The 27,724-nt window shown below is 35.6% G+C and overlaps 1 protein-coding gene across 2 annotated transcripts in view; it reads right to left on the bottom strand.

The window, feature by feature from the left end:
• Positions 1-27,724, bottom strand: part of nAChRalpha4 (nicotinic acetylcholine receptor alpha4) — a 99,362-nt gene that overhangs the window by 42,654 nt on the left and 28,984 nt on the right. The window contains exon 2 of one of the 2 annotated variants that reach the window (XM_076480381.1): positions 22,291-22,430. In XM_076480381.1, coding sequence (XP_076336496.1) covers positions 22,291-22,430 — 140 coding nt within the window. Of the gene's footprint in view, positions 1-22,290; positions 22,431-27,724 lie in introns of those variants that run through there. The other variant, XM_076480390.1, reaches the window with a different exon arrangement.

Here is a 27,724-nt window from a genome sequence, read left to right as displayed (position 1 = left end):
TAAATAAAACAGATGTTGGTATTATGATAGGTAGGAAACAACAGAATGTTGCTCCTTCAGTGATTTAAAGTGTTGGCCCACGTAATGGTTTATACAATAGAGAAAGTTTCAAAATCAATATACCATTGAAAGTTTCGTTGGATTTCACAGTTAAACTTTTATTATTAAATCCCGATGAGAATCAGTAATATATCAAACCGCGTGCAGATACAATTGTTTCAAAATACAATACAGGGTTCATTGAAATGAAATGGGCCCTTGCGAGAAGTGACATATCACGGGTTGTGTGAGGCAGAATAATTGTGAAAGTCGGATGTGGGGTGATAATTGGGAGATGTGTGTGCGTGTGTTTTCTTATAGCAAAGCCATATTGGGCTATCTGCTGAGCCCACCGAGGGGAATCGAACCCCTGATTTTAGCATTGTAAATCTGGAGACATACCGCTGTACTGGCGGAGGGCTAATTAGGAGATGATTTGTCTGTAAAGCTGAAAGCAAGACCGTCGGTCACAAAGGTATAATTCATGCTCAGTTTACTATGAAGCTTTGTTGCCCATTAGAATAATTCTTGATAACTCCTTAAAATAGTTGTGATTGATTAAAGAATGTGACTATCTTTCTGTTCAATCTCCGTTCTCGTTATGCCACGCGAGTTTGTTTTTTTACAACTGGCCATCTTTTTCTCCTTGTTTTTTTCTGTTGTTTCTTTTTACAATAAACAAAAAAAAATTACTGGTGAATTGTTCTAATATTCGCCATTAGAACTAATCACCAGAAGGCGTTCCTGATACGTTTCCAAACATCGTGATGCTAGGAAATAAGAACAGCTGTGTAATTGACAAGTAGCCGAACGTTGCCGCTTCTATAAAAACGTAAATACTCACCCGAAATGCTTGATGCTAGAGGTAAATGCTGAGTTTACCATATAGTTTACGTCTTTGAGATATAAACTTGGGTGGCTTAACCTATACCAAGTGAGTTTAATTGATATATCCCAATACATTACCAAGTTATATTTAGGCCTATCAGCATGCACAAACAATGAACTCTGCTTACAGAGGTACCGTACAAAACCTGCAAATAGTGTTATACTAATACAATGGAGCTAGTATAAAGGTTAACTCTACTGTAATTCCTGTTTGCTGCCTCATGAAAATTAGCTAAAGACGTCTCGAAATTCGAGTTAAACACTCAAAGTATTTGTTTTTGAATTTTCGCTCAAAGCTACTCAAGGGCTATCTGCGCTAGCCGTCCCTAATTTAACCGTGTACGACTAGAAGGAAGACAGTTAGTCATCACCACCCACCGCTACCTCTTGGGATGCTCTTTTACCAACGAATAGTGGTATTGATGGAAACATTATAACGACTCCACAGCTGAAAGGGCGAGAATGTTTGATATGACGTGGATTTGAATCCGCGACCCTCGGGTTACGAGTCGAGTACCTTAACCACCTAGCCATGCCGGGGCCCACTCAAAATGTAATCAACTTCAAGAATAAAGGCAAGTACTTCTCTTTTTAACTGAGTAATCAAATACTCCCCCTTTTATTAAATGGGTGAAACAAATAAAAGAAATGTTAGGGACAACAATTTCCTCAAAGAGACCAGTAAAGAAAAATTACAGAAATCCGCAACCTAATATATATATTTATATTGGCTCGTAAAAACTGACATTTTCCACAGATGTCATGAGTCATCTTTAAGATTCAAATAGGATCAACAAAGTCGGGCTTTATATCTTATATTTTCATCTTTTCTGTTTCACAAAACCCTTTCAAATTTAATACACGAACGTACTGCATGAATCCAAATAGAAAATTCACAAAAACTTTCTTGGATATTCCACTATGGGCGCTGAAAATTATGTTACTAACGAAAACCTTTGCATTATTTATTGATTCGATGATAAACCTTGAAAAAGCTATTGATACGCGATTTGTAAATATGTAATTGTATTTGCACTGGATTTATTAAGATTTTATCAGGACTGTTTAACAAAAGAATTAGGCTAGTGATATCCCACCCCTTTAAATTCTGAGTAGAAGAAAATACTCTATAGGTGTCCTCATAATACAACGATAGGACCGTAATTTATAGTTACATGAAAATAATAATACGAAACTATATCTAATTATATTAGAGTCTATAAGCAGAAATATTAAGTTAAGAGTAGAGCCAGTGGTTATTATGGAGTCTAGCGTTAAGGTGGAGCTAGTGGTCATGCTGGTACTTTAAAGATCCAAGAGTTGTTTTAAAACGATACATTAAATCTAAATTTAACGCTCTATCCTCCGATTATCTGTGTTTTATCTTTATCTGATTCACTTACAACAGAAAAAAAGTTTAGAACTAAATCAATTTCAAGAGTCTGGTACTTATTTAGTTTGACCCACACACATATGTATATAAACAGTTGTTGTTGTTCTGAATTAAGCAAAAGCTGCACACTGGCATATCTGTGCTCTGCCCTTCACGGGTATCGAAACCAGGTTTTTAGCATTGTAAGTTCGCAGACGTACCGCTGAGCCACTGGGGGGCGTATAAACAGTGTAATTGATAACTGAAAAACTATTTGAAGAGTTACCTAATTGTAATTATGCCATCCAATAATGATAACAAAATACTATGTTAAAATATATTTATTCTCATGTTTTTGTCTCACTATTCTAGTACGTCATCCATTCCATCCCCTTCTCAGTCAATCAGTAAACCCTATCAGATAATGCGACAACTAATAGGTGACATTAGTGAAAACGTACTAGAGCAAAGGGCATACATGTCATGATATACAACGGGCGCGAAATAAAGTGATCTAACCAAAATAAAGCGATCCAACCTAATGACTCTTACATATTCAGAAAAATCGGTATCTAAACGTTGCTACAAAATCATTAAGGATGACGGAACATGGTGTTAATGGTAACGACTGAAAACGTATTGTTTTTCGAAGGTTAAACTCGGATGGTGGTTACTAGAAAAAGATATATGAATTATCTAAGTGCATATTTCTCAAAGTTTACACAGACAGACAAGCTGGCCGAAGAATCAAATCTCTATGTTTGAAGCCCTTGCTACATTAAACCTGAAAACTAAAGACACGAGTACTTATTAGACGAAAACACAGACTGGGGTTTAAAAGTTGTGATAACATATACATGTATTTATAGTAGTGAGAAAACAAAACAGTGACACTGCTGTCCAACACACTGTTAGTTAGTAAACAGGTCAGTTCAGCGGCTTTGTTGTTCAACAATGTGTTAGTAAACAGGCCATTTCTGCTGAGTTGTTTTACAACAATCTGCTAGTTAGTTAGTCTGTAGGATAACTTAGTTCTATTTGTGCTATTTGACAATCATTATTGTGTACAATAGGTTTTATGTGTGGCTGTCATGTTGCTTATCATCATGTATACAAGCAAGTGACATCATCTCATTGTGCTATTGTAACAAACAAGTGACATCATCTCATTGTGCTATTGTAACAAACAAGTGACATCATCCCATTGTGCTATCGTAACAAGCAAGTGGCATCATCCCATTGTGCTATTAAAACAAGCAAGATACATCGTTCCATTGTACTATCGTAACAAGCAAGTGACATCATCCCATTGTGCTATTAAAACAAGCAAGTGACATCGTTCCATTGTGCTATCGTAACAAGCAAGTGACATCATCCCATTGTGCTATTAAAACAAGCAAGAGACATCGTTCCATTGTACTATCGTAACAAGCAAGTGACATCATCCCATTGTGCTATTAAAACAAGCAAGAGACATCGTTCCATTGTACTATCGTAACAAGCAAGTGACATAATCCCATTGTGTTATTAAAACAAGCAAGAGACATCGTTCCATTGTACTATCGTAACAAGCAAGTGACATCATCCCATTGTGCTATTAAAACAAGCAAGAGACATCGTTCCATTGTACTATCGTAACAAGCAAATGACATCATCCCATTGTGCTATTAAAACAAGCAAGAGACATCGTTCCATTGTACTATCGTAACAAGCAAGTGACATCATCCCATTGTGCTATTAAAACAAGCAAGAGACATCGTTCCATTGTACTATCGTAACAAGCAAGTGACATCATCCCATTGTGCTATTAAAACAAGCAAGTGACATCGTTCCATTGTGCTATCGTAACAAGCAAGTGGCATCATCCCATTGTGCTATTAAAACAAGCAAGATACATCGTTCCATTGTACTATCGTAACAAGCAAGTGACATCATCCCATTGTGCTATTAAAACAAGCAAGTGACATCGTTCCATTGTGCTATCGTAACAAGCAAGTGACATCATCCCATTGTGCTATTAAAACAAGCAAGAGACATCGTTCCATTGTACTATCGTAACAAGCAAGTGACATCGTCCCATTGTGCTATTAAAACAAGCAAGAGACATCGTTCCATTGTACTATCGTAACAAGCAAGTGACATCATCCCATTGTGCTATTAAAACAAGCAAGAGACATCGTTCCATTGTACTATCGTAACAAGCAAGTGACATCGTCCCATTGTGCTATTAAAACAAGCAAGAGACATCGTTCCATTGTACTATCGTAACAAGCAAGTGACATCATCCCATTGTGCTATTAAAACAAGCAAGTGACATCGTTCCATTGTGCTATCGTAACAAGCAAGTGACATCATCCCATTGTGCTATTAAAACAAGCAAGAGACATCGTTCCATTGTACTATCGTAACAAGCAAGTGACATCGTCCCATTGTGCTATTAAAACAAGCAAGAGACATCGTTCCATTGTACTATCGTAACAAGCAAGTGACATCATCCCATTGTGCTATTAAAACAAGCAAGAGACATCGTTCCATTGTACTATCGCAACAAGCAAGTGACATAATTCCATTGTGTTATTAAAACAAGCAAGAGACATCGTTCCATTGTACTATCGTAACAAGCAAGTGACATCATCCCATTGTGCTATTAAAACAAGCAAGAGACATCGTTCCATTGTACTATCGTAACAAGCAAGTGACATCATCCCATTGTGCTATTAAAACAAGCAAGTGACATCGTTCCATTGTGCTATCGTAACAAGCAAGTGGCATCATCCCATTGTGCTATTAAAACAAGCAAGAGACATCGTTCCATTGTACTATCGTAACAAGCAAGTGACATCGTCCCATTGTGCTATTAAAACAAGCAAGAGACATCGTTCCATTGTACTATCGTAACAAGCAAGTGACATCATCCCATTGTGCTATTAAAACAAGCAAGAGACATCGTTCCATTGTACTATCGTAACAAGCAAGTGACATAATCCCATTGTGTTATTAAAACAAGCAAGAGACATCGTTCCATTGTACTATCGTAACAAGCAAGTGACATCATCCCATTGTGCTATTAAAACAAGCAAGAGACATCGTTCCATTGTACTATCGTAACAAGCAAATGACATCATCCCATTGTGCTATTAAAACAAGCAAGAGACATCGTTCCATTGTATTATCGTAACAAGCAAGTGACATCGTCCCATTGTGCTATTAAAACAAGCAAGAGACATCGTTCCATTGTACTATCGTAACAAGCAAGTGACATCGTCCCATTGTGCTATTAAAACAAGCAAGTGACATCGTTCCATTGTACTATCGTAACAAGCAAGTGACATCATCCCATTGTGCTATTAAAACAAGCAAGTGACATCATCCTATTGTACTATTACAACAAGCGACATCATCCCATTGAGCTATTGTAATTTTTATATATATATTCATGTCACAATGTTCAGTGGTGACTGGGTTTATTGTCATAGGATTTATATTTTAAAGGTGTTGTAAATTCAAGGTCTATCCTACCACTTTCTTTCTAACTATTTACTTTATAATTCGCGTTGTAGATATGTTACTATTCTGCCCACAACCAGCCACAGATGTTGTATGGTGGGTCAACTTACAAGGTTAAGAACTTATAGCACACAGATACCTTTATTCCTTTTATTGCTTTATCTAGAGCGTATAAGTTTCACCTGTTTCTGTAAAAGTTCATTAGAGAAACGCCTTAGTTTTGATATCTATTAAACTTGCAGTTGATGCTGCTGTTATAGCTGTTTTAGGCTTCGAATCGTGTCGTGCACGCGAGAAAATTCAAAGAAATAAAAACTTCAGCCCTATGCCTACGTGAGATGAAACTTTTTTCTTTCACAACAGTTTAAGTAATTACGAGAACGCCCTCTACCGTTGTTTTATGTACAACTATAACGGAAACTTTTTCCACTGATATTTTTATCTTTTGATTTTTCTTTAAGAGCGGTCGGTCTTTCGGTTCGTGTAAAGAAAAAATGTGGTTACTATAGGAATTGTCATGTGTTGTCGAAATGTAAAAATAAAATTATTGTTATTATTATTGTGTCATGTGCAGTTGTTATTAGAGATCGTAACAAAAGATTTAAATGACACAAAATCGCTTTAGCATGATCATTGTGATAGAAAAGATGTTTTCTAGTAAACTGTACAAAAACATACTAGAGCAACGACATAACAATCAGCTTAGCAACACGTGCACCGGCCAATATTTATTCAGGGGAAGGTTTCAATTTCTTTCCATGCAATCTTACTGCATACCATCACTGAGCTAGCCAAAGAATAGATAGCTGCTAAGCTTTATTTCTGTTTTATGGCTGCCAAATACAAGTTAAGAAGAAATTATATTCGCACTCCATCTTATTTTTCTTGGTATGCTAATAAAATTTGTTTTTTTATTTCCAAGGTAACCTAGATTGTACGTTAAAATCATTACTCTTAATCTTATGTAAATATAAAGTGTTGTTCAACTGAGCTTTTCAACAAAAATGTTTTAGTACTGACGTCACTAAAACAAAACCAACACTGAGAAAAGGTTACTGGGTTGGAAAATTTTTTCTCCTAGACTTCGAATTAAGAGCTTAAATTCATGTGCTTTGTACGATATGAGAAGGAACTTTCGATATAATGGTTTTAAAATAAATATTAACTTGAAATAATGATTTTGGCCCATCATGACCAGGTAGTTAATTCGCTCGAGTCGCAATCCGAGGATGGCAGGTTCGAATCCTTGTCATATCAAACATGTTCGTTCTTTCAGCCATTTTGGTATTATAATGTGATGGTCAATCCCATTTTCATTGGTAAAAGAGTTGCTCAAGAGTTAGCGGTGGGTGATGATGACTAGCTGCTTTCCCTCTAGTTTTACACTGCTAAGTTAGGGACGGTAAGCGTAGATAGCCCTCGTGCAGCTTTGCGCGAAATTCAAACCAAACTTATGCTCTAGCATGTGCAATTGCGCTTATTTCATTAATATCAATGAATAGCCATCGCTTATTACACATATCCTTCTTGGAAAATAATAAATCTGAACTTATGACAAGCTAATGGCTTCCAAGAACTAAAACTCTATAGTTAACCATGGACTAAAGTGATACCACAGAATATAATTACGTTTGTCTCACAAATTACCGTTTTATATTTTTCTTTGTTATTCGTGTGAAAGTAATTAGTATAACATTCTTTTGAGCTTTAAGAGCTTTGTTATAAGTGGTGACATTAACTGTTGCAACATCCATCAATCCTTGAGATCTTTGTCATTGGTGTAAAAATTGTTGATTTCAAGATTCTAGTGAGCTTTAGGGACTTTGCTATTGGTGAAAGTAATTATTGCAACATTCCTGTGAGTATTAAGAACTAGATTTGTAATGTAACACACGTTCATGGTCTAAATATTCGAAGATAACAGAAACCACAGATAGCTCTCGTGTAGCTTTGCGCGAAATTCAAAACAAACCAATCTATAGAAACAGAGGGGAGTCCATCTCATTTCAATTTAAAACGTTTACCACAAATCTGTTCCCGCAATTTAGCCAAATAAATTTGAGTAATGTTTACAGTATATTTCGAGCATTAAACAGATTTAACATGAAATAAATATAAAAATATATTAAAAAGACAAAAATAAAAGCATCGCTGGAAACTCTGTCTATATCTCACGTGTCGAATAATAATTTTCAGAAATAAAATGTCTTTTTTTTATCTTTACCAATCACATTGCTTAAAACACAAACTCTACAAGTAATTTCCGCCTAATTAAAGCGAATGATTATTTATATTTTACCTTAATTATCCTTTGATGTAAGGATGAAATATTAATCAGAACAAAACACGTATAAATGAAACTATAAGAGGCTTAAACGTGGCTCTTAATTTAGTGGCTGATATGTGTTACTGACTGTAACACGTGCTTTTGTATTAGCACACTGTTCTTCATTTGTGCATGACGACACAAAAAAAAAAAAAAATATAAAAAACATCTCCGCCAAGAACCCTTAATTACTGTCTTCTCAAGGCAAAAACAATAGGTGCAAATATGCGCTAATTACTTTATAATCGAATAGATGTAGAAACGCCATGGAAGTATGGGTAAAGTTCATTTCCTGTTTTCTAAAATCGTGAATCATTCTAAGCCTTACGACGAAAACTGCAGGCCCTGCTTGCTGCAGTTAATATTTCTTTGATTTTTCACAAAGCGTATTTATCACATTCGTGTTTAGATACCAGCGGTTTGTTAATAAATTACATTTGTACGTGAAGGTCTCTATCTTCGGCAACTAACTTATATTCGTGACAAAAATACGTCGCCTTTAGCCACCGGTCCTAATTTAAACTACAGACCAGACAGATGATAGCCTGTCAGCCAGCATCATGCCACTCATGTTAAAGGAATTGACTGTCACTCCTATAACGCACCCACAGCTCAGAATGCAGGAAAAATATGTTATAGCGCGGATTCAAACCCAGCTTGCCAGGTTAGATATCCAGATCCAGTGGTTCGAACCCGGTTTGCCAACTCAGATATCTATAGCTTTACCAGAGTTCCACCTCGTACGCCATTTTCTGAGGTACGTTGTGAGCTAATATCATGTTGTTGTTATTAAGTTAAAAGTGCCATCTCCTTCCTTACTGATATTAGTTGGTGTACACATGCATATCGCACATGTGACAAGAAATTGTTTGTTTGTTTTTTAATGTCGGTTTGGTGAGCCTACTAAATGTGTAGTCACATCTTTAATACTGTTTTCATACTTTGGATAAGTTTTGGGTTCTTCATCTCTACCGGTCGTGATTGAAGACCCAGCAAAGTGTCCGAAGCGTCATCTCCAGGGGCAAGAGAACACAGTATACGCAAGTACGGAGGTGGTTAAGGATATGTGTCCAACATGTGATACTAATTTAAAGCATCAATTTCGTAGAAATACTCAGAATTCAGGTAATAGGTGAACAATACAAAAGTACAACTCCTCACAAGTCGAGATATCTTACCTAAGAACCTGACGATTACGGTGCTCGACTCACCGTCTGCGGGTGAAGGGCTAAATTACCAGTCACCGAACGTACTCACCCTCTCAGCCGTGGATGTGTTTTAAAGTTACGGTCTGTCCTATTATTCGTTGGTAAAGGGTAGCCCAACAGTTGACGGGGGGTGATGTTGGCTAGCTGCCTTTTCTCCAGTTTATCACTGCTGGATTTTGGATGTATAATGCAAATAGTCTTCGGGTAGCTTTGCATGAAATATGAAATAAAACAAACCAGCCAAATAACTTATGTAACACGTTATCAAAAATATTACAACTTAAAGTTGCTGTCGCATAAGTTCATATGTTTGCCTGTGTTTTATAGCGAGGAAAAGTTGAGAAAATCAAACCTGTTTGATAGTTTTAAGAGTTTTCGAAGAAACACTAAATTTGTTTCCTTTTTTTCTGTGTAACAGAAGTTTGTTTAGGATTACTGACGTAGTAACTACACATTACTATGTAGTTTAATTCGTGTTTGTTATATTTTAGTTTAAGGTACATGTTTATTACTGAGCACAAAGCTACTCAACAGGTGTAAAGTCTCCACCGCTGTAGTTTAAATTTTCATCACTCGCACGAGACTAAAGACATTTCGCAGCAGAATATTACAATAAAACGTTTTCTTCAAGGAAGAATTTCTTACAAGTTTGAACGTTATCAGAAAAGAAAGTTTTCGTACACCTTACTCTGAAAGTTCACGAGGAATTCAAGCAGATTTGGATCAGAACCGAACTCAGAGTTCCTGTAAACAATATTTTAACAGAAATGAGGTTTTAAAGAACAGCAGTCTGATTTTCAAAATCTCATCAAGAAAACACTATCAACGACTTTTCATTGGTACAAAAACAAAACTACGGTCAGATTCAAGTCATGTTTCAAGTACAACTATAGCTCATAACATTTATGACTTCTTTTGTACTGTCCTCCCCTGGTACAGCGGTAAGTCTTCGGATTTACAAGACTAAAATCAGGGGTTCGATTCCCGTCGGTAGACTCAACAGATAGCTCAATGTGGCTTTGCTATAGGAAAACACACAAACACACACTCTTTCGCACTAAATGAACAGTAAGCTTTGCTGAAACCGATCCTACCCACAGTTAGTTAAAACTGGCCCTTCCTACAGTACACATGGAAGAAATAAGAAAATATAAATTGCATGATTGAAGAGGATTTCGGTTACCTTTTCAGTTTAATCCAGGTGTATAGCTCATACGAACCCACTGTTTATTACATTCAAGTACGTTTATATCCTAACTCTCAGATGGTAACGTGCATGTACTGCACTCACGAGAGTTTACGAGCAAACCACGTGACATATATCATTTCTAAACTCACTTAAGTTTATCTCATTTCCAGAGTACTTGATTTAGCACCAAATAAATATGACAAATATGGTGCACAACTTCAATCAACCCGAAAAAAAAAAAAGGAGTAACATAATTTTATATGTTAAGAAAAACTTTCAGTAACTACACAAAACTACCTACGGCCTGGCATTGCCAGGTGGTTAAAGCACTCGACTCCTAATCTAAGGGTCGCGGGTTCGAATCCCTATAACCCCAAATATGCTCGCACTTTTAGCCGTTGGGGCGTTATAATGTACGGTCAATCCCACTATTCTTTAGTACAAGAGTAGCCCAAGAAATGGTAGTAGGTGTTATGACTAGCAGCCTTCCTTCTAGTCTTACACTGCTAAATTAGGGATGACTAGCGCAGATAGCCCTCCTGTAGCTTTGCACGAAATTCAAAAACAAACCAAAACCGCCTAACGGTGTATATATATATTCAATTATATTAATATTCTCGAAGAACTGAAAGCCTTTAATAATGAACTGAATTATCTTGTAATATCTTAACCAACTGTTACCTTCCAATAATATTGAGCATCAGTTGTAACATTGTAAAGAACAAAATAATATATTGGAAACATCTCATAGGTAAAAAAAAATCACGTAATTTTTTTAAAACACAAAATCTTGAAGGAAAAGCTTTATCAGACAGCTGTTGTTTTAGGACCGACATTTTCAATACACGTCAGTGGTGGAAAACCATCAGTGAACAAACATGAATAAAGACGATTTTTACACGCGAAACTGCAATTTACTGTGTTTTGAAAATTACTTTCTTGTTTTATTGTTTCCTTAATACAAGTCTACACAGTGGACTATCCACACTCTATTCACGGCAGGGGATTGAACTCCACATTTTAGCATGTAAGTCCGTAAACTTATTGCTGACCCAATAATATTGGATATAAAATGAAAGCTACTCGCTTGATATGACCAAAGCAATAGATAATACAGATAAATTTACCCAGTTTCACGTTTATGTCAACATAGAGAAAGTTGCGACATAATATGGATAAAACAAAATATCTCTTTTCTCAAACGTGCAATTCCTCTCGGAGGTTCGGCGGTATGTCAGGGGGTTTATAGCACTAAAAATTGGATTTCGATACTTATAGTGGGCAGAGCGAAGATAGCCCATTGGGGATTAATATAATTAAAAGTAAACAAAGCTGTATTACAGGAGAACGTGGATTTGAATATAAGATACACAAAAGTATCAAAAATAAATTCGTGAGTTTTTGTTGTCTACCTGAACAAACATGTTGATTGGTCAAACAAAAATTAGTAAAAGGAGATATATCTTATTATATATCTTTTTGTGGGTAGCGTGTAATAAAATAATACGCATAAGAACACGGGTAATGTGTAACAAGCCGGGTAAATTTCATCCGACACTGTGGTATCACCCCTCTTCATCAGTGGCTTAGCGGTAAGTCTGAGAGCTTAACGTTAAAAACCTGAATCCGACATTCGCAGTGGATACGTGAATACAACACTGACAGTAAATTATATAACATTGACAGTTTTTTACAGATGCCGATTTTAAATGAAGTCTAGAAAAATTAGTTCAGATTTTGATAAGTCCCATGTCGTCTTTATTGTTTTCGTGGGGATTCTGGCTTCGAGCAACAACTATTTTAACTGCGAATTAAGAGCTTAAAGAATCTTTTGATGTTAACTGTATATTTCAACGTTGAAACTTGTTCAGTTTTCGAAAAATTATTCTTTTAGGAAGACGATTCATGTACTTAGTTCTCGATTCCAATAATCTGTAACATTTAATTTTGTTTTTTTGAATTTCGCACAAAGCTACTCGAGGGCTATCTGCGCTAGCCGTTCCTAATTTAGCAGTGTAAGACTAGAGGGAAGGCAGCTAGTCATCACCACCCACCGCCAACTGTTGGGCTACTTTTTTACAAAAGAATAGTGGGATTAACCGTCACATTATAATGCCCCCACGGGTGAAAGGGTGAGCATGTTTGGTGTGACCGGGATGCGAACACGCGACCCTCAGATTACGAGTCGTACGCCTTTACACGCTTGGCCATGCCGGTCCTGTAACATTTAAACTGGCTGTATTTAATAAGAATTGCTATAAAAAACATAGGACATCACTGGACAAACAACCTGACTACGTATGATTACGTAAGACATTACAAACAAAACTGACTACATGTGGTTACGTAAACGTTATTGTACAAACAACTTAACTATATGTGGTTCGGTGTTATGTTGCTGTAAAAATAAATTTAGTGTCTGGTGTTACATAGAACATTATAACACAAAAAACTGAAAACCTATGATTACATGGAATATTATTCGAATCCGCGACCATCAGATTACGATTCGAACGCCTTAACCACCTGGCCATACCGGGCCATCACTTTGTGTATGTAATTTCATACATTGTTGAAATTAGAATACAAAACTATCTACAATTTGCTTAGCAATGTTTGGGTGTATTAAAATATACATTCCTGGTGCATAATGTTCTGTTAACAAACTCCTTGTCATTTTAAAAGTAGAGAATAGTTTTTGTTATTAAAATTTCTAGCTGTAAAACTATATTTATACATAAATTGATCAAAATTACTAACAAATAAATCATAACTAATTATATTTTTCTGTTAAGAGAGTATTTTGAAAATTATGTTTTTTTGAAAAAAATCCGACAAAAATTGATTGATTATTGAAAGTAAAACAAGGAGAACAAAAACAAGGAAGACGAAATTGCTACACATCACTTTATAGATACGAACAAACATGAAACTATTTAGATAGATAAACAGTTTGAAAGTTAGATAATAAGAAAATATGGGAAGTTATAAAATGATACTTTGTTAAACCTAGAAAACTATCCTGATAAAACAATTTATCTTCGTGTCTGTTACAAATCACTGACAATTTAGGTTGCATTTGTAGTTTGATCCAATTTTCAGTGTAATTATTCATGGATATAAAATATTAAATTTGAATTTCGAATGATCTTGCGTTTCATTTACCAGCAGAATGTAAAAAGACAATCGAGGCTTTATTCAGATTTCAAACCATTAATATTCATAAGACTTTCCAAACTAAGTTTCTGTCATTTTAACTAGGAACAACGCCCTCTTCCGATAATTCATGATGAATGTTTTGAACTCGGTTTCTACTAACAGGATCGTTTAATTGGTTCCTAATTTGGTTGGGTGTGTGTATTTTTTATAATGTTCATGAACAGATATTATGAATGCAGTTTGGGAACTTAGATTACATTAGTCTCTCTTTTAAAACAACAACAACATATAAATGGAGAAGCAAGTAAATTAAACATTGCTCGTAATACATTCACAAAATGAATGTTTTCGTTAAACCATCACTTGTCTCTACTGGTTCGTCCATAAGCTTGTTTGGTTTGTTTTGAATTTCGTGCAAAGCTACTCGAGGGCTATCTGCGATAGCCGTCCATAATTTAGCAGTGTAAGACTAGAGGGAAGGCAATTAGTCATTACCACCCACCGCTAACTATTGGGCTACTCTTTTACCAAAGAATAGTGGGATTGACTGTAACATTATAACGTCCTCACGACTGAAAGGGTGAGCATGTTTCGTGTGACGGGGATTCGACCCCGTGACCCTCGGATTAGAAGTCGAGTACCTTAACTCCCTGGTCATGCCGAGCCAAGCTTAAGAACTTATAGTACTTGAATCTGGCGTTCGATCCCCACCATTATATGTAATCCAATTATGTAGTTTTGTGCTTAATAACAAAATAATACAAAAACATCCTGAAACATTATCTCATGTTTGGAATAATATGATAAAAGTAACTATTTTAAGAGAAAGTTTCAAACTTCAAAACAGCTATTTAAAAAACAGTAAAAGATAACATTTTTTGATGCGTGATTTTAGTGTCATTTTAGGTCTACGATTTGTAATATTCTTTAAATGTAAGAAGATTTCGTATTTATATATTGGTAATTTGTTTCAAATGTGTTTATTGTCTGTTGATTATTAATATGTTTAATTTTCGAAAGAGATTTATTTTAAATGGAGAGTAGAGTAAACCCCCGGTAGAGCTCTCGATTTGGGAAACGGTGATCTAGGTTTGAATTGTTGAAGCATCACAAAATGTTCCCCACACTTCAAGTTGTGTGCTTTTTACATGTTATAAGGGTGGAGTCAACCCCCTTAAAGTGGATAGTGGGTGATTTAGTGCTCTTGGCTAGCTCTCTTTTCTACAGTTAGCAGTTCAAAGTTGCGTAAAAATTATTTTAAATGAAAAATACTTAAGTCATTAGGACCCTTGTTGTTTATTTATTATAAAACACAAAACCTCAAAAATAGTTATCTACGCTCTGCCCGGAACGGTTATCGAAAACCAGTTTCTAGCGATGTAAACCGTGTGTGTGTTTTTCTAATAGCAAAGCCACATCGGGCTATCTGCTCAGCCCACCGAGGGGAATCGAACCCCTGATTTTAGCGTTGTAAGCCCGTAGATAACCGCTGTCTCATGGAGGGTAAATATTAAGAACATTCATTCCAGTTATCTTTGTAATACGATTAAAAAACACAAAACTGAATCTGTCGAATAAATACTGTTTTCCGTCTATTTGGCATGTGAGTTTCAACGATATTAGCTCTACACAGTGAGAAGGTTTAAAGATATGTTTTTAAATGTTATAATTTTTATTAGGAGTGAAATATGGTACGGGTTTCGAACTCGACAAGGTTGCAGCATTCAACAGACTTGGAAGTTTGAATGACTTATGCATGTGCCCTCTATTTCTTTAGGCCGTCTTCTTTCACCTTCTACATAAATTCACAACTTTAAAGAATCAGTTTCTCACATTCCCGGGCCCGGCATGGCCAAGCGCGTTAAGGCATGCGACTCGTAATTTGAGGGTCGAGGATTCGCATCGCCCTTTCAGCCGTAGGGGCGTTATAATGTGACGGTCAATCCCACTATTCGTTGGTAAAAGAGTAGCCCAAGAGTTGGCGGTGGGTGGTGATGACTAGCTGCCTTCCCTCTAGTCTTACACTGCTAAATTAGGGACGGCTAGCACAGATAGCCCTCGAGTAGCTTTGCGCGAAATTCAGAAAACAAAACAAAACAAAATTCTCACATTCCCAGCAATTATATTTATCTACCCCACTCAAATCTAGAACCAACCAAGATAGTTGTTTGTTTGTTTGTTTTTAAAGCAAGAATCTGATTAAAACAAATAATTTCTTGGGTTTTCTGAGACTCAAGTTTCTTAGTGACTTTTCATGTCTCTGGGATACAGTTTATTTGAATTAACAACTAAACCAACAGTTCTTCAATTTCTTGAATACAGTTTAACTGGTGTATGGAACACCAAAAGTAAGCTGGTGTGTGGAACACCTAAAGTAAGCTGGTGTTAATGTCTCTTCTTTTTCTTTAGAATTATCTTGAGTTGACGTCCGGTGTCATCTTCAATAAACAAATTAGTTATTCATTTGTCGGGATAGCTGTTGGTGTAGAGAGTTCATCTTTAACAAATAAATTAGTTATACATTTGTCAGGATAGCTGTTGGTTTGGAGAGGTTATCTTTAATAAATAAATTAGTAATACATTTGTCAGGATAGCTGTTGGTGTGGAGAGGCCATCTTTAATAAATAAATTAATAATACATTTGTCCGAATACTTGTTAGTGTAGATAAGCCATCTTTAATAAATAAATTAGTAATATATTTGTCAGAATATTTGTTGGTGTGGAGAGGCCATCTTTAATAAATAAATTAATAATATATTTGTCAGAATATTTGTTGATGTGGAGAGGCCATCTTTAATAAATAAATTAGTAATACATTTGTCAGAATATTTGTTAGTGTGGATAGGACATCTTTAACAAATAAATTAGTAATATATATTTCAGAATATTTGTTGGCGTGGAGTGGTCATCTTTAATAAATAAATTAGTAATATAGTTGTCGGGATAGCTGTTGGTGTGCAGTGGTCATCTTTAATGAATAAATTAGTAATACATTTGTCAGAATATTTGTTGGTGCGGAGAGGCCATCTTTAATAAATAAATTAGTAATATATTTGTCGGGATATCTGTTGGTGTGCAGTGGTCATCTTTAATGAATAAATTAGTAATACATTTGTCAGAATATTTGTTGGTGCGGAGAGGCCATCTTTAATAAATAAATTAGTAATATATTTGTCGGGATAGCTGTTGGTGTGCAGTGGTCATCTTTAATGAATAAATTAGTAATACATTTGTCAGAATATTTGTTTGTCTGGAGAGGCTATCTTTAACAAATAAATTAATAATACATTTGTCAGAATATTTGTTTGTGTAGATAGGCCATCTTTAATAAATAAATTAGCAATATATTTGTCAAAATATTTGTTGGTGTGGAGAGGCCATTTTTAATAAATAAATTATCAAAAGTAAGCCAATCCTGTTGGACCTTAATATATAACTAAACCATTTTTATTTCACCTTAATGGCTTTCTAACGATATTAAAAGGCAAAAGTTCAGCTACTTTGAACACAATTTTTTTATATTTACATAATACACATCATTACTTTTATGCTCTTTGATGTTGTGCTGATGTCGATGTGGTTCTTTTGTTCGCAGAGTGACCAACGAGAATCGGTTTAAACGTAAACCTAAATTTTGTTCATTACCAACGCAAAATTCTGGATCGTAACAGCGATAATTGTTGTACTAAACTGTGTTGGACCAATTAGTTAATTTAGATTTGAAGCAGGAACCTGAAAAGCCAATTTTCATTAATTTTATAACTTCATTGTAGCGACGTTGGTCTACCTATTCAAATGAAACAGTTCTTATGTCAAGCCAGTTGAAATGATTTGTTGAATTCCTGAGGATGATGCCTGAAACTATGCCTGAACAGATGCTCATTTCATTACAGGTTGCCATGCCAACGGAATCAGTTTCATTTAATTACAAGTCCTCGTGTGATTCGACCATAACTGTCAATTTCCAGATGATCCAACTTTCTGGTGCACCAACGACCGTGTGATTGGTTAATCTATAATTCTGTTGTAGAAAGGTTAAACAAATACAAAGTTGTTACACTTATGAGGCTCAGGATTAGTTCATTTCCAACTATAGTTTCCCAATATTTGGATAGTTTACATCGTTACAACAGTCCATTGTTTTCTATCTGTACTCGAACATTTTTGTTTTTCCTAAAACATTATTTCTACATATTTGTTAATATTAATATTTTACCTAAAGAACACAGTTTATTACTGAATTCGGTGTCTAAAGTTTTCATAACTTGGTATTATATTCTAGTTCATTACGTCACAATTTTCTCTTTCTTCGCCCGGCATAGCCAGGTGGGACCTCAACTCGTATTCTGAGGATCGCGAGTTATATTCCCCGTCACACTAAATATGCCCTCCTTTACAGCCCTCTTGGCGTTACAAAGTGAGGGTCAATCCACTATTTATTAGTGAAAGAGTAACCCAAGAGTTGAGGGTGGGTAGTGATGACAAGCTGTCTTCCCTCTAGCCTTAAACTGTTAAATTAGAGATGGTTAACACAGATAGCTTACGTGTAGCTTTGCACGAAATTCAAAACAAATTAAATATATTTATGAACCTACTGATAATGAACTTCTGTGTATTCAGCCACGTAAAAATGCCCTCTACAATAATTTATAGTCACTTGCCTTTCTATAATATTATAATACTGAGTTTATTTATACAGTTGGATAAACACAATTCTTTTTAAGGAAACCAGGTATGATGTCATCCTTGTTTTTTTTTAAATTGACCTTTGTAATTTAACTATTTTTTTGTGTGTAATAATGACACCTGATAGATGGAAAAAGTTTACTTTGAACAAATCCATATATTATAGTAATTAACATGATAGTTTAAAGTTTACTCACGTGTTATGACTGTGAAAACACAGTAAGAAATAAGGAAACTGCACGACATATTATATATTGATATAGCAGTTTTTCAAACAATGTATATTTTTAAGCAAAACTGTTTTCTCTACGAGTATCAGGTTGCCAGACTCACTGATAATATTAGCAGATTCGACCAAGAAACGGGAAAGAAGTGTTCCACAGTAGACACCTTGACTTAGTTTCTTTAAGTGTAAGATAAATAAGTCTTGTTAAAGTAAACAAATAAACAAAATTTTAATTTTTACAAATAAACAGAAAGTACAGTTATTCTACCAGACAGTTTTAGCTCTATAACTCTATTGCAGAAATAAAATACAATATTCTTCACCCGTTGATCTCCCAATAGAATTGACTAAAGAAAGAATCCCTGAATTTAACAGGTAAACTCGCTTTATTTGTCTAGTCAACAGGTTAACTTCGTGACATTTGTTTTCTCATGGTATTAGTCAGCTGTTATATTTAGTTAGTATCAACCTAGCCGTATTACGGTATTAATATTTCCAATGCACATGCAATGTATTACTGCAACATTACCACGGAAAGACTGTATATAACCGACCATAGGGAAGAAAGAAACAAACTAACTAGAACAATGCAGTGTTTAACATGTACTACTCTAATTATGGCTTGAAATTAAACATTTAAAAAGTAGAAGAAACTTATTTTCCTTTTTAACTGTAAGTCAACAGTAGTTGATAGGTTATACATCCTTGTTTTTCGAGATAACAGGGCCCGGCATGGCCTGGCCAGGTGGTTAGGGCGCTAGACTCGCAATTTTAGGTTCGCGGGTTCGAAACCCCATTACAGTCGTAGAGGCGTTATAACATGACTGTCAATCCTACTATTCGTTGGTAAAAAAATAGCCCAAGTACTAGCAGGGGACAGTTATGACTAGCTGCTTTCCCTCTTGTCTTTCAATACTCAATTAGGGACGGCTAGCGCAGATAGCTCTCGCGTAGCTTTGCGTGAAATTAAAAAATGCAAACAAACAGTTTTTCTCTCTTTCTCTGAAATTTTTTATTTTATATATTTCAGAAGTAACATATTGTTGTCAACAGCTAATTTTGAGCTAATAGTATGAAGAACGTGGTTTGCCTTCCCCAGTGGCACAGCGGTATGTGTGCGGACTTGCAACGTTGGAAATCGGGTTTCGACACTCGTGGTTGGCAGAGCACAGATAGCCCATTGTGCAGCTTTGTGTTTAACGTCAAACAAACAACGTGGATAGGTATTAATATATTCAACGTGAATGTAACCCTTTTTTGCAATAAAAGGGTTAAACGGCTACTTCAAAAAACCCAATTTTGAGACACTCAGGGTGAAGGTAAACAGTTAAAATGGGTCTCCGTACTGCTCCTAACTGAACATCAGGACTAAATCACTATTATAATGCTTCCACAGTCGAAAGTAAACTTTCTGAACAGAAGCTTGGACCTTAACCACTTGGCCACGCTCGACGTGTCTTTCAGACAATACCACAAGCAGGAAAGGTCCACCAAGAGAGGTTATTGAAAATGAAACTAAAGATAGTCTTAATTGTAAGTGCAATGGATCGCTTTTAATGTATCTTGCAAATAATTATTGAGTTTGAAATCGTAAAATCTTTACAGGTTTACTGTGGCTAATGTTATCAAGTCTTTAATTTGGGTTCGTGCCTCATGAGACGAAAGAGGGAACACAGAAGATGGGGATTTACAGTAAATCTTTCTTCTTTGATCTATTATCAAGAGTTGACAGCGACTGAATATAAACGTTCTGGTTCGGACAAACTGCTTTGAACATATAATGAAAAGATCTGTGTTATATTTTAACCAATGTAATTAATACACGTTCAAGCAGCGATACGTTAACATGACAAACACTTATTGTGTCACTCAGCGATACGTTAACATGAAAACACTTATTGTGTCACGCAGCGATGGGTTAACATGACAAACACTTATTGTGTCACGCAGCGATAGGTTAACATGACAAACACTTATTGTGTCACGCAGCGATGGGTTAAGATGACAAACACTTATTGTGTCACGCAGCGATACGTTAACATGAAAGCACTTATTGTGTCACGCAGCGATAGGTTAACATGACAAACACTTATTGTGTCACGCAGCGATGGGTTAACATGACAAACACTTATTGTGAAGAGTTAAATGACATTGTTTAGATTTTCTTTTTTTATTACGTTCCTACTAAACAAACGAAATAGTTTAAAATTGACGTTTCTAGAATTTTTAACTTCGTAAACATTGTTTGAAGGAAGTACTTTTTACAAACACTAGTTTAATTATCACGTGCGCTGCAGATCCGAAGGTTCGAGGTTCGACTCGCTATGCTGTCGGAAGAAAAATCTGTACATCAAAATTCTGGTAAACTATAAAAGTGGTCCTATATTCAGGGGCCCGGCATGGCCAGGTGGGTTAAGGCATTCGACTCGTAATCCGAGAGTCGCGGGTTCGAAACCCCTTCAACCAAACTTGCTCACCCTTTCATCCATGAGAGCGTTATAATGTGACGGTCAATCCTACTATTCGTTGGTAAAAGAGTAGCCCAAGAGTTGGCGGTGGGTGGTGATGACTAGCTGCCTTCCCTCTAGTCTTACACTGCTAAATTAGGGACGCCTAGCGCAGATAGCCCTCGTGTAGTTTTGCGCGAAATTCAAAAACGAACAAACAAAACAAACTCGACGAAATTTAGCAGTGTAAGATTAGAGGGAAGGCAGCTAGTCATCACCACCCACCGCCAACTCTTGGGCTACTCAGTGAAATGACGTTACTCTTCAACACCACAATTTTCATTATAAAAAAACGTTATGCGAAGAGTGATGGAGTCAGTCTGGACCCATTTACCAGTGAACGTCGGTTTCCAAAGTCCAAGTTCAAGGAAACAAGAGTGACCTGACAGGCACATGATTCAATGACACTGCCGTAACTCCAGGTTTTTCGGCCATCTCTTCTTGAAAACAAGTAGGGTCAAAAGCTTATGAATTAAACTTGTTAGACTTTATCCAGCTTCATCACAATGGCTTATTGGGTCGGAAGGTTCTCTTCCGTAACTTTACCCTTATATTAAGAATAAGGCTGTAGCTCAGAGCTGTCTTATAATATATTGTTAATACTTTTCTAAAACCTCTGCAATATGAGTTTTTACGTGTCTATGGGGAATACCGAAGGTATGGTTCTTCGTCGTTTATCAGGCTTAGGATCACGACCGAAATTGATTTTTACCTAATTGACGAAACGATGCATTCTATTCTTTATACAAAGAAAGGTAAGGGAAATACATATAATCAATCATATTGAGTGCCAGTTTGATTTTCAATTTTGTAGTCAGTGTATAACCTGCTTTGGTCAAGAGTTAATATTAGTTATTTTCTTAAGCCATCAGTCCACCCATTGCGGCTGCGCACTTTCCAACAATCAAGAATTTTCCATGAACTATACACTTCTGCATGAAACATGTCGCCCATGATGCGACATCTCGCGCACGTTCTTTTAAAGCACCGTCAACCATCTTTATATAAACATTATCATATATTATGGTTCAGGTATGTTTAAATTTTTTAGTACAACATTGTTTATAATCACTATCAAGCTAGTTTTTTATTATTTCAAAATCTTTATTTTTAGCTAGTTTTTCTTGTTTTCTTAAGAAGTTTTTAAGCTGGACTTTGACAGACTGAGATTACAGAACTTACCACTTCAATTAACTGAGACAGTTTCAGCTTTATCCTTACAGTAAGGGCTTCACTAACGTTCAACACAGGCCTGACTAGTTTGTTATAGGGGGATATGAGGTCATCATAAAGGCGCTTAGCATCGGGATTGGTTTCCGCATCTACAGACAGAAAAGAAAATAGACGTCAGGAACATGAAACATACGTAATCACAGAATCATTTGATAACTTAAGGAACGGATATCCGTTCTTTATTATTTTTTTCTTAAACGAAAGAGGTAATAAATGTTTGACAGCCTGTCTGTTGCACAAACAACAACCCTTGTTTAAATATATAGTATAGCTACTAAACAATACTATTTTCTAAACCTTGGCCGTGATTAGTAATCTAGACTGTGAGTAGCAGCCTTATGTTTCCCTTCTGTGTAATTATGAAGTCTTCAATATCGTTATATACTGGGGGTGGCCAAATCGTAGCTCGCGAGCCACATGCAGCTCTTTAACATATAACGTGTAGCTCGCGGAAATACGTTGGCTGAGCTCCTTCTTGCATCACAATTAATATAAAAGTGAATAAAAAATGTTCAAACTTTATAATTATTTACCTGGTATAAACTGAGAGTCCACTGGATTAAAATGTAAGTTTAATGTTTATGGTGAGTAAATATATTTAATAATTTAAATCCTAATTTTAATGCTAGATTTGAGTCAGAGATTATATAAATTTCGAATTAGCAAAGATTACAGAGGAATTGTATTGGATAATCAGTAATCGTACAAGCCAGTGCTGACAATGTTAGTTTTAGTGATCGTGGCATGCGATCGCGTGATTGTGGCGTGTGTGGCTGTGTTGCGGGCAGTAAAATATAGGAGTGTTAGTGTGATATTGGGCGCTGTAGAGTATAGTTGCGTTGCGCGTGTTGGAGTTTATTGTTTCTTTTCACTTTAATTTTTTAAAATGTCTGTGAAAATTTTGTGAGGGAAAATGATGTCATCAAATTGTAAGAAGCAAAAGTATGAAGGTGAAAACAGAAATTTTAAGCCAGAGTAAGAGGAAGATTTTCCATTCACCGTTAAAGGAGGTAAACCTTTGTGTTTTATCTGCAACGTGTTACTCAGTCATTACAAAGCCAGTAACTTGAAACGCCATTACGAAACAAATCGCAAAACATTTTTGTCTGATTATCCACCTAAACTAGAACTGTTAACCGTTAAATCCTCATTAAATAGCCAGCAGACACTGTTGACAACGTTCAGTGAGGAAGTTGAAACAACAAATGAAGCTAGTTTTGTTATATTGTGAAATATTGCTCGTGATAAACGCCCATATTTTGATGGTGAATTTGTTAAGAAGAATATACCTGAAGTTGTTGCAATGTTAGATCCAAATAACACAAAATTTCAGCAACTAATAGCACAAACTCAAGCTTCACGCCATACCACAGAGAGACGTATTTACCAGATCAGTGTTAATGTTACAGACAAAATGCAAAATGATTTTAAAAATTTTCTTGCATTCAGCTTAGCCCTTGACGGATTTACAAATATACAGGACAATCCCCAACTGGCAGTATTTGTTCGTTATGTTTCCTCTGATGTAACTGTGAAAGAAGAGATGTTGGACTTATGGCTCTACAAGAAACAACTCGTGGTGTTAATTTTAAAAGTGCGTTTGACAGAGCTTAACAAATGCTGATATTGCACTGAATAAACTCGTCAGTGTTGCAACAGATGGAGCACCTAAAATGGTGGGGGAAAATGCACGATTAATTGCACTTATGAAAAGTGGTCCAGCTTTTCAGAGCTTCTCCGTGTTCATTGCATTATTTGTCGTAAACACCTGGTAACCAGATACTTCAAGTATGAAGATGTTATGAAATTTGTTCCTGAAATTGTCAATTTCATACGCTTAAATAAGAAGACCTTCCGACAATTCAAAAATTTTATTGAAGAACTGGAGCTTGAAGATAAACCCAGTGATGTCTTTTTCTACTGTATTGTGAGGTGGCTGTCAACCAGCAATGTCTTAAATAGGTTTGTGGATCTGTTGGAGCATATTATTACTTTTCTATAAGAAAATAAAAGATTCTATCCTTTACTGGGAAATGATGAATGGATGCAAGATCTAATGTTCCTTACTGATATAATGAACCATCTACAAATTCTCAACTTGGCACTCCAGGGGGAAGATAAGATTGTTTCTGATCTTACTTGGACAATTTTCAGCTTTCAGAATAAAATAAAACTTTTTCAAAGAGACATATTGTCAAGAAACTTCAGTTACTTCCCAGTCTCAAAAGGAGAGTAAATACATTGCCTGATATTGAAATAAAATACCACAAACTGGAAGAATACAAAGATAAATTACAAGGACTGCTTGATAATTTCTTAGACAGGTTTGAGGACTTGCAGAAACTGAAGCTCTGTTTCGCCTTTCTTATAAATCCATTCATGGTTGATGTGACCAATGATGGTTGTCCAATTTCTCGAACCTCTGGTTACAGAATCATCGTCTGTCGAAATGGAACTCAAGAACTACAGGAGGACCTGGGTCTAAAGATAATTCATAAATCCCATTCTACAATTGAGTATTGGAAGCAAGTTCCTGAAGTGAAGAACACCAGTGTGCAACTCATCTCAATTTTCAGCACAACACAATGCTGTGAATCACTGTACTCTGGAATGAAGTTTGTGAGGTCGAAGTATCGTGCAGTCCTTACAAATCAACACCAAACAGAGCTAATTCGTACAGCCTTAACAACAAATCAGCTGGAATTTCAGCGACTCACAACCAAGATGGAAAGTCACAAGACCTTCACTAGCAGTAAATAACTTGATATTTGTGTGAATGTCTGTTTGTGTCAGAAAAATATTATAATATTACTAAAATTTTGTAAAATCTGATTAAAATATCTCTAATTTTATTGTTTTACATATTTTCCTCCATGTTTTGACCAGATATTTACTGAGACAAATAAATATTAAAAATATTTGTTTTTACCCTTTTATTTTTGGCAGTCTCATTTAAAGTTAATGAAATGCAAATTTGCATATTTTTCTCAAATATTTCTGTAATTCATTACCGTATTAAATATGCTCAATATAGTTAAAACATTAATCAGCGAGGATTTTGAAAACATTTGGTATATGTATGTGTACATTGTGATTATTGAAACTAATACAAAATAACAGTTTAGAAAGTACATACGTGAATAACTATTATTACATACATGTATTTATTAATATTTACATATAATTTATACAACAAAACGTGTGTGTAATATTTGTTCATGTCTTGTGGCTCTCAAACATCTGAAGTTTATCGTATGTGGCCCTTACATTAAGCAAGTTTGGCCTTCCATGTTATATACGAAGGTTTATCTAGCGCAAACACGTTTAACACCAACTCGTGAGATATTTGTGGTTGTTTGTTTGCAGTTAAAATAGTATATATTATAAACACGTAATATAAACATCTATATCACTTACCTATAGCAAAAAAAAACGAATATAAAGAACGACGGAAAGTTAATGTCGTTAATCCTTACAAGTAGAGAAGTTATTTAGCAGGGAATTACAATCCTGTAGGCCCGGCCTAGACAGGTGGTTAAGACACTCTTTTATCAACGAAGAGTGGGATTGACCGTCATGTTATAACGCCACCACGACTGAAAGGACGAACATGTTTGGTATGACGGGGATTCGAGCCCTCGGATTACGAGTTGAGTGTTTTAACCACCTGGCCATGCCGGGCTACCCTAATTTGTGACATTAACATATGTGGAATGATTATCACGGCTCAAAAAAAAATAACCACATGTTTTGTAATATGCTTATTTTTACTGCAAAATAAATAATATATATATATATATATATATATATATATAGCTAGAAACATAATGCTGGTTCCATCAGTTCAGAGTTCAATTAGCTAAGTTTGACCGTCTTTATTGCATGCGTTAAAAAGTATTTTGGTCTTGCTTCTGGAGACCACTAGACTGTATTGAAAGAGTTCTCTGGTTAAGTTTGAGAGATGACGTACGATATTGTCGTATCTCTTGTTACAGATGTTTAGTTCTGCCCTGTACTAACCTGTTCTTGACGCTAGTTGTAATATATTACCTCTTAGTACATGTATTTCTTGTTTCTCTAAAACCATTAGTAAATCGTTGTGCGCTGCGTTCACATAACGCAGCTAGTCAGTTTTGCTTACGTCTTTAGGTAGAGATACGATCATGTGGGCCTCAAGACATTAAGTGAAGGACAGAAGAACAAAAGGAAAAGTAAATAATAATACAGTGATCTAATATTACCAGAGGTAGATCATGCCCATCGAAAATGTTGGTTTAGCGTTTGTGTTTGGCAATATATTTTTTACTCTTTCATAAGAATCAGATTAGAGAAAACACAAAATTCACTATATTTGTATTAGAGCAGCAACACCAATAGGTTAAGAGATTTGAATCATTTTGAATCGATAGGTGTAACAAAGAAAATGATGGAAAAAGTATTTATATTTTCCGAACACAAAAATCTTACCACCTGTATATGCTTAAGAAAAAATAAAATGTTTGTAAATTGGATCTTCTCTAACAGTCTTCTAGATATTTATCATGACTTCTGAATTTTATGTGTGAATATATATATATATAGCAATAGAAACTAAATTTAAAATCAGAGTTGTGTTGGAGATGTGAATTTTATTTACCATTGTTACTGAAAATTGTTGCTTCCTATTCACTGACGTGGATTTCGTATCTGGTTCTTTCCGTTTTTAAATGTTTCAATATTAAAGCAATTTATCTATTTAAAGCTGGATATAACTTAGTGTTTGGTTTCCCGAGCTGCAAAGAGGAAGGTTCTAGATTTGAGCCTCGATCAACTATTGATCATCCTTCACACGTACACTTGAGGAAACTTGTTTATCCATTGGCCATACATTGAAAATAGACAACTACCTCAGCCAATGATGGCGCCAAGAAACACGTGAATGGCTAATAGCTTTCATAATTACAACATGAAAACATGTAAAGTAGAAGTATGCTAGCACATGATTCAAACAATAAATTGAACAGTTTGGGGAAATAAAGGCACGAAAATGTTGGTAGTGCAGGGCAAACAGCTTTTAAAGTTGTACTTGTACTACTGTGTACAGATGAATATTCTTCCCTGAAAGAAAGTTTATTACGTGTTATCTTAATAGGATGGAAGTATTGGGTAGAGCACATTACACTACCGTGGACATATGGAGGTTATGACTATAGCACATTACACTACTGTGGACAGATGGAGGTTATGGCTATAGCACATTGAACTACCGTGGACAGATGGAGGTTATGACTATAGCACATTACACTACCGTGGACAGATGAAGGTTACGGCTATAGCACATTACATTACCGTGGACAGATGGAGGTTATGGCTATAGCACGTTACACTACCGTGGACAGATGGA

Source organism: Tachypleus tridentatus, chromosome 2 (assembly GCF_004210375.1).
Source record: "Tachypleus tridentatus isolate NWPU-2018 chromosome 2, ASM421037v1, whole genome shotgun sequence".
NCBI classification, from domain to species: domain Eukaryota; kingdom Metazoa; phylum Arthropoda; class Merostomata; order Xiphosura; family Limulidae; genus Tachypleus; species Tachypleus tridentatus.
The sequence above is the reverse complement of the archived record's forward strand: the minus strand, read 5'-3'. Positions and strand labels throughout refer to the sequence as shown.